The 18,076-nt window shown below is 43.6% G+C and overlaps 1 protein-coding gene across 2 annotated transcripts in view; it reads right to left on the bottom strand.

Moving 5' to 3' along the window:
* The window catches only part of TGFBR3 (transforming growth factor beta receptor 3), a 207,880-nt gene that overhangs the window by 52,915 nt on the left and 136,889 nt on the right, over positions 1-18,076 (bottom strand). For both annotated transcript variants that reach the window (XM_078451688.2, XM_078451687.2), the window contains one exon: positions 1,455-1,638. In XM_078451688.2, coding sequence (XP_078307814.1) covers positions 1,455-1,638 — 184 coding nt within the window. The remainder of the gene's footprint in view (positions 1-1,454; positions 1,639-18,076) is intronic.

Here is an 18,076-nt window from a genome sequence, read left to right as displayed (position 1 = left end):
TGGGAGGGGGGCAGGTGATCAATATCCTTTTACGCTACTAGAATTCTGTGCTTCAGAAATGCAGGCCATTCGCCAGGGCTTAGAACCTTTGTTAAAGAGGTTTTGCATTTTGTTCCAATGGGAGCTGACCTCTATTACAAGTTACCTAACCACCTAAGAGTTCAGTAACAAACTCCAGCTTTTGTATCCAACACTCACCTAAAATTCTTCTCTCTACTCTGCTAAACAAGTCTTTCCACCCAGTTGGCCTACTTGTATTATCAGGTTGTGCCTACTTAGCTAAGACTTAAAATACAGCATCAGGAAACAAGCATTAGACTCGAGAGTCAGGAAACCTGGGTTTGAATTCTGACTTCACCACTTACTAATAATGCGGATTTGAGCAAGCTAGCTTAACCCACCACTAACCCCTCTGTAAAAGGGTGGAAGTAATGGTTTCCTCGTAGGATTACTGGTGAGGTTAAGTGGGGTACCTGCGAAAAGAAAGCACCTGATGTGGCCTTTGCACTTAGCACATACTCCAACATCAGAGTCCACCTTTCCTGCATCTGTCAAACAGCCCAGGTTTAAGAACGGGCTGGAAACAAGCATTCAACGAGCAAGGCTGTGCTGCCATGCTGTCTGTGAAAGAGGTGACAAGTACTGTTGAGTTCAACAGAAAGCAGATGGAAGCTGAAGACCTGAAATGCAGTTTTCACATACTCACCTGACTATAACAAGGACTCATTCACAAGAGTTGTTATTTCTAGTAACAAATGGGGTCTCCAAATATACACAACTAAAAATAATGATGAAAGAAGGTATTTTTAAAAATGTGCTTTCAAACTGAGTTACCAGATATTTATATCCTTCTGCAAGGCAAGGAAATTAAAACGGGCAAATCTCTTATCAAGGCCACACAGTTCCTTTCTCCAATAATTTGTCCTTGTAATGGGCATTAGTATTAAAAATATATTCAAGCACTTTTCTTCTGCTATTGTCCAAAATTTAACCCACGTCTCAAGACCATAAACCAACACTGGCTTCAAATGTTTGCAGATCAACAGGTAAGAGGAAGCCCTAACTGTTGGCTCAGCCGGCCAACTCCCCCTCTATTCCATTAGCGATCACCTCCTTTCCTTCACTTCGGATTCTCACCCTTCATTCACTTCCGATTTCTGTGTGTGGACGTCTTCTAAACCCTGCACCACAGCCTCCTCTCTTCTCTCAACCATGCTACTCCCGACATCCTGCTTGGCCATTACCAGGCCTGTTTCCTCAGGGAAAAAAGAAAAAAAAAAAAAAAAAAAAGGGAAGGAAGAAATGTGAGGGGAGCAGGCCCAGTGATCTCTCAGGTCCCTGCCAGCTACAACATTCTGTAATTCTAGGATTCCTTGCCCTAACCACCTGGTCTCTGAAAGGAAAACAAGTGACTGTCATAAATCAGTCATTAACTGAAACCACGTAAAATTTACCTTCCCCCACTTTAACGTAAATGTTTCTTGCTATCTTGAGTTCAGTGAATGAAGTGACTGCTCCGTACTCCTTTCGAGCCCAACTTAGCAGACGGTCGTTTCTATAAGGGAATCTCTTTTCTTCTGTTTTTGCTGACAAGGAGAAGTTTCCTGATGAAAACTGGACCATGGAACCCTGAGACACCTAGAGGAAATAGAACAATGTACATGTTTAATGTGGTGTAGTCACCTGGAGCCGAATCATAATTAGAGAAAGCACTTATCAGACAATGGGTATTTGTCAATCCAATCTCTTCTCTTTGTTATACAGGTGGATCTTTTTTCAGCAGCTGATTCAAGAAACAGTCCCAAGGCTACTTCTCCCAGGAAACAACAAAGCTACCAGTGACGCAAAGAACCACTGGTATTTTTAAGAAATGAGTGACGTAGGATTGTGCCATTAGAATTTGTAAAGAACTCTGTGATAAGAGACTGCAGAGTGCATTGTGAGTCATCACAAGAATGATCATTGCTATCTTTCCTGATATCTCAGTTGAAGGCCAACCTTTCAAGTAAAGAGTTTCTAGCCTAGCGGAAACTAGGGAGTGTGATCATGGGCTTGTCATGGGCTTCAAGATCAGGGCAAGCAATCCAAAGTCCAGTTAGCAAGTAAACTTGACGTCCAGGTCTTCCATAACTGCAGCCTCTACTGACAGCCACCATCCCAGAGACACTGGTTTGTGTTGTCCTGGGCAATGAGATAAAGAGAATGGCTGGAGGCTGTCAGTCTTCTACGACATTGAACTGCTGCCTAGAAGTGAGATGAATGTATGTTACAATTTATTTTGTGAGACCCCCAAACACCCACAGATAATGAAGTCAAGAGGCTGTTAGACTGATCCTAATAAAACTTTCAGGATGAGTTATGCAAGCACCACATTCCTGCTGGATGCATCTAGACAATCGCTGACCTAGCACATCATGGTATATATAATTAACACATACAAAGGAGGAAAATTATCATCTTGCTGCTGCACTGCAATCAAATTTAGTCGCTGGTGAAAATATGCACATGTCATCTTAATTGGCTAGCATTTATAAAAGTAACTGATTTTATGAATGTCAGGGTGAAACCTCAAACTGTGAGCAACAAGGTTCACAAATTCCCAAGCCACACTGCTATAAATGTATTAAATTTCACATTAACTATTTCTCATTAACAAAGAGCAAAGGAGTTTCCGAAGGGGGTTACAAATAACCAGACTAAAAGCAGGCTGAGGGCAGGGGTTTTGCTTAGGGTTCTATTGCTTACAGCGATGTTTGCAACCTTAATGCACAAACAACATAGTACGTACCCCAACTATGTGCTAGGCACTGTTATTTTCTATTCAATTATACACAGGTACAGTAGTCCCCCCTTATCTTTGAGGCATATCTCCCAAGACCTCCAGTGGATGCCTGAAACCACAGACAGCAATGAACCCTGTGTACACCATGTTTTTTCCTATACATAACTACCTATTGTAAAGTTTAATTTATCAATTAGGCACAGTAAGAGATTAACAATAATAGCTAGTAATAAAATAGAGCAATTAAAACAATATGTTGTAAATAAATGTGGTCTCCCTTTCTCAAAACATTTTACTGTACTGTATTCACCCTTCTTCTTGCAATGTCAGATGATAAAATGCCTACGTGAGCAGATGAAGCGACATGAAGGACGTAGGCACAGTGACACAGTGTTAGGCTACTACGGACCTTCTGACAATTCATCAGAAGAGGAGCATCTGCGTCCAGACTGCGACTGATCAACAGTAACTAAAACCATGGAAAGCAAAACTTTCAGATCAGCAGGCACTACTGTGTATATTTAAATGCTAGCAAAGATGTTCTTCGCCAAATTGATTCCATGACCTACTAATGCTGTGGTCTCACTCTTGGCTGAAAAGCAGAAGCATCTAAGAGCTTCTAAATATTATGAGGTCCAGGCCACACCAAGACCAATGAGAACCTTTGGGATGGGACCCAGACCTCAGATCATTTTAAAGCTCCCTGAGTGATTTCAAAGGTCAGCCCTGGTTGAGAAGCCCTTCCTTAATTGGGACTGAGTGATCCGTAATTTTAAAAGCACTATTATGGGTCAGGGGCAGCATGGGCACCTTGCAGCTTCCTCTCTACCAGTGGTTCTTAACTGGGGTGATTTTGTCCCCCAGAGGACTTTCGGCAACATCTGGAAATATTTTTGATTGTCACAACTGGGAGGGAAGAGCTACTGGCATCTGGCAAAGAGGCCAGGGATACTGCTCAACGTTCTACAGTGCACAGGGCAGCCCCCATGACAAAGATGACCCAAAATGTCGACAGTACTGCACCTGAGAGATCCTGGTCTGACTGAATGTTGCTAACATTCAAACGTCTACTGGATCCCCAGATTGAATCCTCAAGTTGACAGTCATCTCTATGCCAGAATTTGGGCCGTTAGGTACTTAATAAAGAATAAGAGAAGCTTCCTGGTTTAGGAAGCCCAAAACTAATCATTACTAAGCTGGACATAAACCATGGCCTCTACCAATAGTTACCACCTCATGCACACCTACTATGTATCAGGTACCACGAAGTGCTGTGAAGAATGCTAATGACATTTGCTAAATATGTCCTGATGCCAGTTACATATAAACAAAACCAGTGGGGACTGTCCAGTTTTAACCTTGTTTTGAACAATGCCCGCAGAAGAAAAAGTTCCTGAACCATTTACCTGCCAAACAATAACCATGCCCACATATGTATAAACCCTCTGAGACTTAGCTACTCACCAACACTGAACTTCAGTGTTTATCTGATTTTTATGACTGAGGCACTGTAGTAAAATCTTCTTTTCACTGAAAACCACTTGTGCTAAAAAGTCATTTTTATCAAGCCTGTCACCAAAAAACCCACAACAGTGCAAAGGCCTTTGTCCCTCTGCCAGCACAGTTCTGAATGTTTCGGCAAGTATCCCTGGATGTTCCGCTCCTTTTGTCCTCATTCATGTTACAGCCATAAAATAAAGCACTCGAGTTTTAAACACCATGTACCTAGAGTACATTTCTTCAGAGTAGAAGGTGGGGTATACAGCGTAAGAGAGAAATAAGGAGCAACTCCCAAATGCATCCGAAAGTAACAGAAAAGCAATACTAGGGCATGGCTGATTCTTCAAGAAGGGGCAACTCCTGGCTGATCCCTCCATGTACCACCAACCCTGCTCCAGTCTGTCTTCTCCGGGGGCCAGCAGCAAGGTTCATCCACTCACAGCTGAGGAATTTGGAAAAGGAGTTAACTGCCGCTCCTCAGGCACATTCCAATAAGAAGAAAGCCAAGCTGCCAGAGGCAGTGAAATGTCCCTGACTGCAGGTCAGTGGAAATTTTCTGCTGCGGCACGGGGTTAGTCAGCACTCCTCCTGATCACCAGTTCTCCTGGCTCTGACAGAGTTGCACGCCGACAAAAGTCGGCCCTAACCCCCACCGAGTTTTAGAAGGTGTTGTTATTTCCATCTGATCCTCAGGATGACCTATGAGCTAGGTTACTAGGATTTCCACAGTGGAGAGGAAGAAACCTCAGAGAAGCTAAATGGCACACACAAGGTCAGAGGATCGGCATGGGAGCAAGACCAAACAGGAGACTTCGGACTCCTGGTCATAGTGAGCCTCTGTGCTAACCTTGCCAGAAAGAAGACCTCATCAGCTCCCGAGGCAGATTTCTGTTCTATCTGTAAGATTTGCCTTCTACCCATGTGTCTGAGCTATGCCTTCCAGATGAAGAATTCCTTCCTCCTTCCTCCACGAGACAAGCCTTCAAGCATCTGAAGATGTCACTTGACTCCAATCCTGACTCTACTTCTTCAGAGCACTATTTCCAGCCCCCTCACCTCCTCCTCAGATACTGTGGTTATCAGTTCTTCACCAGCATAGTCTCTGAAATGTGGTGCTCAGGACAAGACTTGGGGTTTGGGGTGTGGTCTGACAAATGCACCGCAATGGTTAATTATGTGCCAACCTGCCTGGGCTATAGGGTGCCCAGTAATTTGGTCAAACATAATTCTGAGTATTTCTGTGAGGGTGTTTGTGGATGAGATTAACATTTAAATCAGTAGACTAAGTAAAACAGACTGCCCTTCCTAAGGTGTGTGGGCTTCATCCAATCAGTTGAAGGCCTGACCCCACCCCCGGAATAAGCTCTTCCAGGTTCTACAGCAGCCTGCTGGCCTTCAGATTCAAATTGGGGCATGGACTTTGCAGATTCTGGACTTGCCAGCCTCCATAATCACGGGAGCCAATTCCTTACAATAAATCTTTTTCTACATATATGTGGATACTGCATGCAGCCCAGAATCGCATTTGGTTTTCTATCAGCTGAACCCTGCTGTTATCTCATATTCATTAATTTATACTTCAAACATACACCTGCCAAATATTTCTTGAGCACCTGCCTCATCTGTGCCGGACACTGTGTTGGAGGTGCTGGGGTAATCGCACAGAAAGGTGACAGATGAAACTCCCCGGCCTCGTGGAGCTTACAGTCTGTTAAGGAAGCCAGAGGAGCACAATAAATAAGCGAAATATGTAGTATCCCAAGAGGCGCTATGGAGCAAAATAAACTGAGAGAAGGGAAGGCTTAAATGTCATGGGGAAAGTCCCGCTGAGAAAGTCACAGCATAAAGCCCTGCGGAGGTCAGAAGGAAAAGCATCTGTGGTCGAAGCAGCAGCGCATGTAAAGGTCTGGCAAGCGGAAAGGAGAGAGGCGGGGCCGGTGTGGCTGGAGCACCGGGATAGAGCGGGAGGGACAGGTAGATGAAAAGGTCAGAGAGGTCACAGAGCTGAGAAGGTCCAATCTGACCTTGCAGACTGCCACTAAGGACTATGGTGTTTAGTCCAGGTGAGATGGGACACCACTGAGAGTTCACGAAAACATCTAAAAAATTTTTACCTCTGGCTGCTGTGGCCAGTCTAGATTGAAGAGCGGCAAGAGCAGGAGACCAATAGTAGGCTTCTGCAATAACCTCAGGGAGAAAGAGCAGCATCTCACACCGGGGAGGTGGTGGTGGAGATGGTGGTACCTAAATCCCCATGGCTCATTTTACCGGGTTGAGGCTCTTTCCATCCTTCCCTTACAGCAGTAATTCTTTCATAGAAACACAAAGTCTTATATTTATTCCTTAGACCCATATTTCAAATCTGTGTCGGACACATAAAAATCCTTATTCTGGGGGCGCCTGGGTGGCTCAGTTGGTTAAGTGTCTGACTTGATTTCGGCTCAGGTCATGACCTCACAGTGGTGGGATCAGGTGATGCATCGGGCTCTGTGCTGAGCATGGAGCCTGCTTGGGGTCCTCGCTTTCCCTCTCTCTGTCCCTTCCCCGCTCATGCTTGCACTCTCTTTCTCTCTCAAAATAAATAAATAAACATTTAAGAAAATCCTTATTCTGTTAGCTGTCAATATCACTGAATTTCACATGCGTCCCTTCTATACATTCATCTAAATACTTGAGCAGTGGAATAAGACCAGGCTAAGGTCTGTGACTTACAGGTATACTCCCATGCTGACCCAAAGATGCTAAATAGCACATGCTGGGGTCCCAGGTTGTTCACTGACTACAAAGTAACCCCATAGAACTGTCCTCACCTGGTCTGTAAGGGCATCATGCTAGAACCTGTTAAGAACCCTGCTGAAATAAACACATGATCTATCACTGTCATCCCCTCTACCATCTGGCACTCTAGTCTCCTACCTGATCTTCATGGTATGGTATCTGTATTAGAGTCTGGATTGGGTTACAGTCTGTGGAAGAACACAGACATAAAGAGAATAGCAAAAAACAATATTTTTCTAATACAAGGAGGGGTTACAATCACAACTTCAAGGAAAATAACTAGGGGTGAATATGGAAATGTTTTAAAAAATGTTAAGAGCAAGGATTTTATATTTGGATAAAATGGCAGGTATTTTCTATTTACTCCACCTTATTGGTGGGTTCTTGCCATGCCACCACCCCATTTCTGGCCCTGTATCTCAAGACACCTGCATCTCAACCACTAGAGTAACCCCCTAACTTCCAATCTGGTCTCCTTCCATCACTCCTCCACCCTGTTGCTGGGAGATCTTTCTAAAGAGTAAACTCATGATGATGCAGGACAGTATCTAAGCATCTTAAATGGCATATGACCAGAAAGGGCCTCTGCCTGCCCCACTGGCTACCACTCCCCAGTGTACTCACCATATGGAATCGCTTGGTGGCAGAACACATCCTGCTACTTGAGGCTCCTGAGTCTTGTTACATCCAGGTCCCTCCCACCTGGACTGCTCTTTCCAGCCTTCCTCATCTGGTAACTCTCCTTGAACTTCCACAGAACCACCTTCTCTGTGAAGCCTCCCAGACTCCCCTTCTGTCTTCAGGGTGGAGCAGCGCACAGGTGCCTTGTCAGACCTCTAGTCGAGCCCCTCTCTCACATGAAATGTGACTCTTTATCAGCAAAACTGATAAAGAAAAACAGCTCAAGGGTCAATCAAGCACCTTGCTCATTCTAAATCTCCGGGGCTTGCGTGGCATGGAGCTTGGCACAAAGCAGGGACTCCATAATTGCTTGCTGAATGAGAATCGGTTCTGTTACTTACAGGAAAGGATATGCCATAGTTTCTTCATTCTTGTAACCCAAACTCCTTACTTCCCTCACTGCCTGTGGAAATGCTCTTTCAGCCAACACTTAAAGCCCATGATTTGCCTTTTCACCCAATACCTCCACCTAAAAACAAATTCTTACATCATTCCATGTCCTCCCTTGAATTCAGCGAACTTTCCTCCTGCTTGCTAATTAAAACCCAATCCTCTGACATTCCCTGACATGACAAACATCTCCCTGTGGGAATGAACGGAGCATAGAGCTTTAAGAATCCCGATCCTTGGCAAGAAGGGGCAAACGTGAAGCACTTTACTGCCCAACAAACCCCAGGCTACTGAGATGCACACTGAGCCACCTCCTGAATGCTCTTCCCTACTTAAACCATGCACGACATTTGTATTGTAGATTCTGGTTATGCTACCAGATTTTTTTTTAAAGAGCAGAACATTACTCTATCTGCCAGTGCTGGGAGTTTTATTACAAGAACTTACGGCTAGGCAACGAGAGCCAAGTTTATTATTTTTTCTGGATTGGATTCAACAACCTTGTCCAAAAGAGCAAGAAAAAAGCAAAGAGGCAACCAGCCCTTTTTGTTTCCACACCTGCATTTAAACTTTAACTCTTAAAGTCCTAAGCAGATCCATGGAAGCCTCAAGATTTATCTCCCAAGTTCTAGTGAGGTGAACAAAATCCTGGCCGATGGGTGCAGTCACCATTTTCCTGGAACTGAGGCTCTCTGTTTTAGCACTTAACTCAGCACATCAGCTGACTCAGAGGCCTGGTGGTTGCATCACAGTATCCCTGTGGGCCTCCCCCGAGTTAGTTTGGTCTTCAGTGAGAGGGGAGAGAGAAGGTAGTACCATACTATAAGGATTCAGTCATCCTATGCCCTTCCCCTCCCCTTCCTCTATCCCTTCCCCACTGCCCTCACCTTACGAAGAATGTTCCCTGATGAACAGTCCTGATAAGGAAGTCCCATCTAGGGGCACCTGGGTGGCTCAGTTGGTTAAGCATCTGACTTCGGCTAAGGTCATGACTCGTGGTTTGTGAGTTCAAGCCCCGCATTGGGCTCTGTGCTGACAGCTCAGAGCCTGGAGCCTGCTTTGGATTCTATGTCTCCCTCTCTTTCTGCTCCTCCCCTACTCATGCTCTGTCTCATAAAAATAAATAAACATTAAAAAAAAAAGAAGTCTCATCTGAAGTTTCTCCTCACCCAGTCACATGTTATCTTCTCATGGGGCCAATTAAAAATTACAATCCAACCACCCAGCAGCCCCCACTCTAGCAACCCTGATACACCCCCAAAACTGCTTTCCATGTTCTTGGAAAGTCACCTTCTAAACTACCATATAATTTACTTATTTATTATGCTTATTGTCCATCTCCTCCTACCAGAATGTAAGCTCCTTCAGAGGCTGGGATCTTTGTCTGCTTTGTTCATGGGTATACCTCAAGCACCTAAAATAGTGCTGTATTTAGAAAAGATATTCAAGAAGTATTTAGTGAATGAATGAATCTTGAGGTCCAATCAACTGGTAGTACCTGCCTAAAGTTCTGTGCTAAGAAGGACTCTGAGGTCACTCACATACAGAAGTAGTGGAGAAATGACAACGAGCACTTCGATCAGTCACGTGTCTGCCAATGGCTCAGAGCACCCTGTACCTGCTCTATAGCTGTCCAATACAGTAGCCACACTCCATTGAACACTTGAAATATTGCTAAATAAACTGACCTGTGTTGTAACTGTAAAATACATACTAGATTTTGTACTGTGTCATATAGTACAAGATTAAAGAAACCTCAACAATTTTTTATTGATTATGTTAAATGCTATTATGTAGATATACTGTGTTAAATTACATATGCCATTACAAATAATTTCACTTATTTCCCTTACTTTTTAACAATATATTTTTATGTTTATTTATTTGAAAGGGAGAGACAGAGGGAGTAAGAGAGAGGGGGAGAGAATGAGCATGTGCGGGGGGAGGGGGGGAGGGGCAGAGAGAGAAAGATGGAGAGAGAGAGAATCCCAAGCGGGCTCCATGCTGTCAGTGTACAGCCAGACTTGGGGCTCGATCTCATGAACCTGAGATCATGACCTGAGCCAAAATCAAGAGTCAGACACTTAAGTGACTGAGCCATCCAGGTGCCTTTCCTTTCCCTTTTAAATGTACTAACAAAAGATTTTAAATTTCCTCTGTGGTTCACATTTTATTTCTATTGGACAGTATTACTCCAGAACCTCCTCCAATATGATTGTAAGGAAACACTGATAATATCCATCTATCCATCTGCTTCTTGATCTGGTCTCAGAACATAAATTAATGTCAAGAAGCCATCTCAAATCCAATGCTTCACAAAGTGTGATCCTTAGACCAGTATAATCATCCTGGAGATTCCAGGATGGGTGGGAATGTGGGGTCCAGGAAACTGCATTATAAACCTTCCTCCCACCACCCCATGATTCCAATGCATAGTTAAGGATCATTGCTGTAGGCCATAGATACAAATATTATTTAAATTTCAAATAATCTTTGTGAAGCAAACAGGAACAGGATTGCAGCATGGTGATGAAGTATGAATCTTCTTCTCTGCAATGGTAGAAAAAAGAAAAAAAAAAAAAAACAGGACGAGAGAGTAAAGCCAAGTCATGGATAGAGTCATCTTCTTGCACATCTGAAAAGAAATGGGCCTTGTGAAATCAGAGGAGACACAGCTCCCCAAAGATGAAGAAAAGCCTGCTGACATCGCAGAGGAAAATCTGTTCCAGGAATCACATACACACGCCCTATAGCTCAGCTGTGGTCCATTTGGAGCTTGAGCTGTGGCTGGTGAGTGCCTGCTATTCAGGTTACAAAGCTCCGTGGGGCTCCTCTGCTCACACACCCAGCTTCACACATTTACATGACTTTGGCATTGATGAAAGTGCAGCGTGTGGACAATCAGGATCAGCTCCTCTCCCTCTTCTATCTTGCCCTATCCGTAACTTTTACCATTCCTATTCCTTTTCCCTGACTCCTGTGCAGACAAATCTCTTTTTGGAGTTGCCTGATTGGGAAAATAGAGCACAACAAGGAAAACAAAAAAAGCAAAGAAAAACACATCGACATTTCCAAAACACCTGTGGTGTCAAGTATTTGCTAGTTCCTTCCATTCTAGAGGGAAAAAAGATGCAAAGTAGAATAGGCATTTCTCTTGAATTTAGGTTTTCATATAAATAGTATTGATGGCAGATGGGTCCTAGAATTCATCTAACAGTGCCCACACAGAAAGGCATTGAGATGATGTTTTGGTGTATTTTGTGCACAAAGTCCATCCAGTAAAAACAAACTAACATAAAGTACTGGAACAGTACTGAAATATTTACCTCCCAAATGAGGACTAAACCCTACATTCTGAAAGAGGAAAATCACACGTTTTTCCTACCCAATTCCTGGGAGGGCTGTGCTTGCCTATTTCCTCCAAAGCCACGTGATGTGAAATATGATCTGAAACATGTTTTCTATTAACCATATATCATGACTCAATGCTTTTTTTTTTAAGTTTGTTTCAAAGAAATAATAACTTCCATGCCCATGAACCTACAGTCTTAATTTGTAATGCTACATATTCATGAGCCATGTGATTATGGCATCTGCCAATCGTGCATTCAAGAAACACAAATCCATGCAACCATTTAAAAATCTTGGGTGATTTTAATTTTGTATCTAAAACCAGATTACCTTCTTCCTTTAAAATGACTTAAAACTAATATTCAACGCTTTTTCTCAAAACATTCATGATGGTCACCCTCTGCTTTTAATTTTTATTTTTGCTGAAATGGAATATAGAGAACTAAAGGATTGAAACAGCCCTCTGTTCTTAACACCCAACATGTTTACACATGCCAAGAACAAAGCTCTGAGATGCAGCCCTCTCACTATAAACATGCACAAACTTGAATGTAAGCCACTACAAAAGCAATCCTCTAATCTCCCATGGAAATGTTACAGAAACGATGGTATATGTGAATATACAAAGGGAAGCAAAATATGTCACTGCATCTGAAAGACAGACTCAGTCCACACAGGTTACCAAATTAATGAAGCATGAGCTGCTTTACAATGTAGAGTTTTCCAAAGTAGAGTCCCAGGTCACAGAGGGACCCTTGATGGTCTTACAAAATGAGCTCTCCGGATTCCTAAACTTACCTTTCTCATCTGCCAGTGTTAGCAGGATTTTAGGATGAGCATGATTCAAAATTCAAAGCGTACTTGCCATCTAAAGGGTATTTTTCCAGGAAAAAATAAAATGTTGACATCATTATCATCACTTGCCATGATCCTCTATTTGTTTTTGCCCTCCAAACATGCTTCTGGGAATCCCTAGCTAGGGAAGATTCTTTTATTTTTCTTTTAAGTTATGTCCAATCTGCCAACCCAGGTTCAAGAGCACAAACTGAACTTTGTAAGTGCTTGGCTCCTAACAGGTTCCTAGAATTCTCTTTATAGAGTTCCTCTTCATCAAAATGGATAATCTAAGTTCTATTTTACAGACAAGGAAATTAACGCTCAGAGAAGCTACAGGATCAGCCCGAGGCACACAGCTGGTAGAAAGCAGGCTGACAACGGAACCAGAGGCTTTCTTTCCCACTAGAGAGCTGTTTCTACTCCACTACCATGGAGTGGTCAACTACTGAACTCAAGAAATCAGTAGATCTGGGTAGACAGAGCCCCACCTTAGCCTCCTATCAACAGAACACTGGGAGAGAAGAGTCATGAAGGTTCTTACTGATCACTTACTAAGTGAACGTTTCATAGATTCTGAATCTTCATATGGGACAACTGAAGATACTAGTGCTCTGAGAGGTTACATAAAGCCCCAGATTGCATAGCTTTAGCAAGAGACAAGTGCAGAATTAAAATGCCTATTAGACTCCAAAAACTATGCAATACAAATCCAGGCTTTTAAGAGAGTGAAAAGGGAAAGCAGTAAGACAAAGCAGGGGACTATGCCCTTTTCTGATGTTTGCATAGAGATTCCCCCGTTCCGTTTGGTTATTTCCTTCTCTTTCTCCCCCTTCCTCAGCAGTCTAAGGAGTTCAGCTGGAAAAAGTAGGGGAGAGAGAATGGAAATGGAAGGGGCAGACAGAAATAGTGATGACTGTTATGGGAACAAAGTAATTACTTGTTGGGAAGAAGAAAGATTGGGTATAGTAAACAATAAAAGCTGCCAAAGGATCTGAAATCGTTTGAAGAGAAACTATGGTAGACCTAGGTTGGCAAGAATTATCAGGGTGTATAAATTTAAGATATAAATGCTCCCTGTGATGGTCAGTTTTATATGTCAACTTGGCTTGGCTATTATTATTCCTATTATATCCTATTATTCAATCAAACTCTAATCTAGATGTTGCTGTGAAGGTATTTTGTAGGTGTGATTCACAGCCATAATCAGATAAATAAATAAGGGCAATTATCTTAGATAATCTGGGTGGGCCTGATTCAATCAGTTGAAGGATTTAAGAGCAGGGCTGAGGCTTCCCTGAGAAGAAATCCCACCTGTGGACAGCAGCTTCCACTCAGGCTGGAGAGTTTCAGCCCTCCTTCCTGATCACCAATCTGCAGATTTCTGCCATGCCTTGTCTGTCTCCACACGGCATAAACCAATTCCTTGCAAGAAATCTCTTTATATATATCCCCTACTGGTTCTCTTTCTTTGGATAACCACTGACTATTACAGCTTCTGTGAATGGCTGATGAAGGCTTCAAGAGAAATGGAGCTGCATATTCTGGCCTAGCAACCCCAGACCTAAGAACAGTTTAGGAAAAAAAGGTTCTAAAGGATATTTCCTTCAGGGGTGCATGATGGAGGTAGGGCCTTCAGCCCCAAGAATGGCTGGAGCCCTCTTGACCTTCCTAACATTAGCTCTCAACCAAAGGCAGGCCATGTTTCTACACTTACCTCCATTTTCCAGGCCACCCCGGATGAAGAAATAAATGATCCTAGAGGGTGAAAGACAGAGGGCTATGCAGGGTATTCTGGTAAAGCTGATTCAGAGACAAGCTAACCAGAGGAGCCCGGGGGACAATGTTGTTGGAAAAAGGATCAAGAAGCAATTTTAACACCCACACCCAACTGAAATACTGGCATTACCTAGATACCAGTACTGTAGCAAGCCATTCACAACACACTCTGCTGAAATGAAACCAGAGAGGCAATTTCACGCCAGCTCCTCACTGGATCTGGTGAGCGATACCCTGATTTGGCTCTTCAGGTTCAATTCTGAAGCCCTTGTCGCTGGGACAGTCATTAGTGGTTCCAGGCTGGAGACCAGGGTTACAGAGGACATCAAAGTCACACCCTTGAATCAAGTGGTGTGACTGTCCCCAGTGAGGTCTCCATTTACCTTTCTGAAAAGCAAGGGCACTTAGATTATGTACGTCCTTCAGGAGGCCATCCAGCTACCTTCTTTGCACTATCTGTGACTGAGAGATGATGGCAGGGGCTCTAAGCAAAGGGGGAAAACAACTGGAGAAAAAAACAGCTCAAAACACCAGGGGGTAGAGGGGAGGTTAATCGCTTTTGGAATGCTATTTTTAAGGTGGCAGCCTCAGTGACTAACCTCCAGTCAGCGGGAGGGCAATGGCTGACACTGGTTCAAAAGCTTCACAGGGTATCTAGGAAAACTATTGTTATATGTAGTTGGTTGTGATCAGGGCAATGTCCTGCATCTAGATCTCAGGGGAAATCGTTCAACCTAAATACCTTCCCTCTGCAAAAGGAAAGCCCTGGGCCAGACGACAGTGGACAATTAAATTTCAATATCCCTGGCTACACCAATTTGCTCCCATTCAAACCCAGGATCAAAGTCCAAGATAGGAGATAAAAGAGAGAAAGTAGGGAAAAAGCTAACCCAAACTACTAATCCCTATCATTAAAAAATACTTATTATTATTGCTAACATTTATCAAGCACTTACTATGTGCCTGGCACTATTCTAAGCACTATACATGGGTTATAGATGCCATTTATTTACTAGTTGTGTGATCAGGCACAAATTAACTTAATCTCCCTTTGTGGAAACGATTTCCTCATGTTAAAATGAGGATAATAATTGTACCTACTTTACAGGCTTGTTATGAAGGTTAAATAAGGTAATATATGTGAAGTACTTGGAAGAGTGCCTAGCACATGGCTCATGCACTAAGTATTTGTCAAATGTACACATACATGTATACATAGCCTCACAATGGGCCACAAGGGTTGCCTGACAGATCATAAGGTTGACAGGCCATAATTCATTCCTCACTATGCCTGGACTGTAGCCTTCTTGTCTGAACTTCCAGAAAAGGATATATGAACCCTGTTTTCAAGGGCTGGAGCAGTGCTGGCTCCAAACAGTAGCTCTGAACATCACCCAGCAGCCTGTATCAGCCAGAAACTATAGAATCTCCAGAACAGACTATGTCATAAACACAGAAGGGCTAGAGATCAAATGAGCTTTTGTGGGCTTTTGGCAGAGGTGGCAGATGGCTAAGCCCCTGACTTTCAGGTATACCCTGGGTCCCAGGATCACAGTTGTGTCATTTGCCACCGAAACAGGACAAGGCAGAAGGAGAGTAAGGAGGACTCCCTGGCCTGGTGGCATTAAGAGGCCATCTGAGGATAGGGTATTAGCACCAAAGGCAAAAACCAAGGGCAAAAACTGTTCTCGGGATATAAATTCTACCTTGAACAAAGAAACAAGAAAGGCTAAAGGGAACCCTTCCTCCTCTGCAGAAATCAGCTTCCAAGGTAGGGGTTTGGATGATGGAGGTTTAGAGTGTCGGCGCTGGGCTGCCTCAAATAAGTCCAATGACTCCATTCCCAGGAAGGAGTCAGGCCATCATGCAGTCCCCATTAGAGATGGGGACTGCAGGCCACCTGTGGGGAATGCTTACCAAGGGCCTCACTGTCTGCAGTGAGAGGACCATGGCACAGCCACAAGCTGACCTCACCAGAATCTCCCAGGAGATAAGTTTCTCCCCCTCCTATTACACGAAAAAATATTCTGCAACCTCCCTTAACAAAACACTCACTTTTTCTACCAAACAGCCCCTTGCAAGCTGCCTACCACATTAACCAAGGGCACCAGACATATGATGTTTGATACAATTGCCCAAAGCTTGGGAAGGGCAGATCCATCAGGTTGCCAGAGTAGCCTTAGACAGCAAAGCCTTAAAGGAAGGAATGGGACTCTACACGAAGAAACTTGCCTTCTCTCCTTGGTAAAATAGAGTTTATTTAACCTTGATTTGTTGAATGAAAGCAAAGCCTTCACAGAGCTGGAGCCCAGGCCTGCACACAGACATGACACAGAAAGTCCAGTGGAGCCAGGAAAAGTCTACGCTTGCGTGAACCCTCCAGGACAGGATGTCTCGAGCAGGAAGAATACACCCAGGCAAACCTCACAAGGCCAAGGGGCCACTCACTAGCAACATTCACAAGCCTTAACCCAGCAAGTTAAGATAATCCTAGGAAGTCTTCCAAAAAACTCTTTCTGGACCAGGATTACCAACTGAAACTGGACTCATTCCAATGCTCTAATTGCCACAGTGACATTTAGGAAGAGCTCTCTTGACCACAAATGGGCCAGAAACTCATTCCTAGGAAATATGGTAGTTGACTGACCCTAGTTCATGAGAGGATCAAGCCCCTTACAATTAGGGTTCTTATGGACAAGCCACAAAACCAGCAGATAAGCAGCCTCTGGAACAAAAATGCATGGTACACAACCACTCGGAATATCCCAAAGGGAGCAGTGAGTCATTCCACAAGAGACATTTTTTTAAAAAGAAGAAGAACCAGTCTTGAAATGTTTAGTTATTTAATCTGTCTTTGAGAGAGAATTTGTTTAGGGGAAAGCCTAACTGGAAAATCCAAAATGGTATATCTAGAGCCCTAGTCTATACACTCCTAGTACACAGGAGTGACATTCCTGGTTGAGCAAAAACCTGTTCTTGTGTCCGCAACCCCGACCCATGCTGCTCCTCCGTCAGCCTCACAGAGGGAGCTGCCTTCATTGCATTTGGAAGAAGAGAATTCTTGTTTTCTCCAATTTTCAGGATCCAACAATGGTACTTCCTTTTTTTTTTTTTTTTTTTTAATGTTTCTTTTTGAGAGAGAGACAGAGAGACAGAGAGACAGAGCAGGGGATGGGCAGAGAGAGGGAGAATCCAAAGCAGGCTCTAGGATCAACTGTGATCACAGAGCCCGACGTGGGGCTAGAACTCAAGAACTGTGAGATCATGACCTGAGCCAAAGTCAGAAGCTTAACCAAGCCACCCAGGTGCTCCTCCAACAATGGTACATTTTACACTGAAATGCAACTCCTGGGGTGTCTGGGTGGCTCAATCTATCAGGCGTTCAACTTTGGCTCAAGTCAGATCTCGTGGTTCATGGGTTCAAGCCCCACATCGGGCTCTGAGCTGACAGCTCAGAGCCGGGAGCCTGCTTCAGATTCTGTGTCTCCCTCTCTCTCTGCCCTCCCCTGCTCATGCTCTCCCTCTCTCAAAAATAAATAAAAACATTTTTAAAATTTTGAAATGCAATTCCCAATCTCTTAACCATCTCTCCTATGTAATGGGTAGCTCCTGGAAGGCAGGCAGTCCATTCCATTTCTCTCTGGAACCCTCCATACCTAGCACAGTCCCCAGCATCCTGTAGGCACTCAAAACTGGTTGTTGGATGAATGAACAAGCGGATACAGAAACCGTCATAGCAGGTATGCTAATCTAATGTTTTTCTAAGCGTGGGGAGAAGTGCCAAGCAAGGGAAAGGAGGAATTTAGAAAAGAAAAAAATCATTTCCAGATTTTTAAATGCAACATCGTGGAGAATACAGGGATTTTCTTTCTTTCTTTTTTTTTTTTTTTTAAGTTCCCTCCTTCACAACCAAACTTGAATGCCTGAGTTATTCAAAGGGCATTTTTGGATACTACAACTCTCAGTTACACATCACTTGGA

Source organism: Panthera onca, chromosome C1 (genome assembly GCF_046562875.1).
Source record: "Panthera onca isolate mPanOnc1 chromosome C1, mPanOnc1 haplotype 2, whole genome shotgun sequence".
Taxonomy (NCBI): Eukaryota; Metazoa; Chordata; class Mammalia; order Carnivora; family Felidae; genus Panthera; species Panthera onca.
This window is presented reverse-complemented; position numbering and strand designations above follow the sequence as displayed.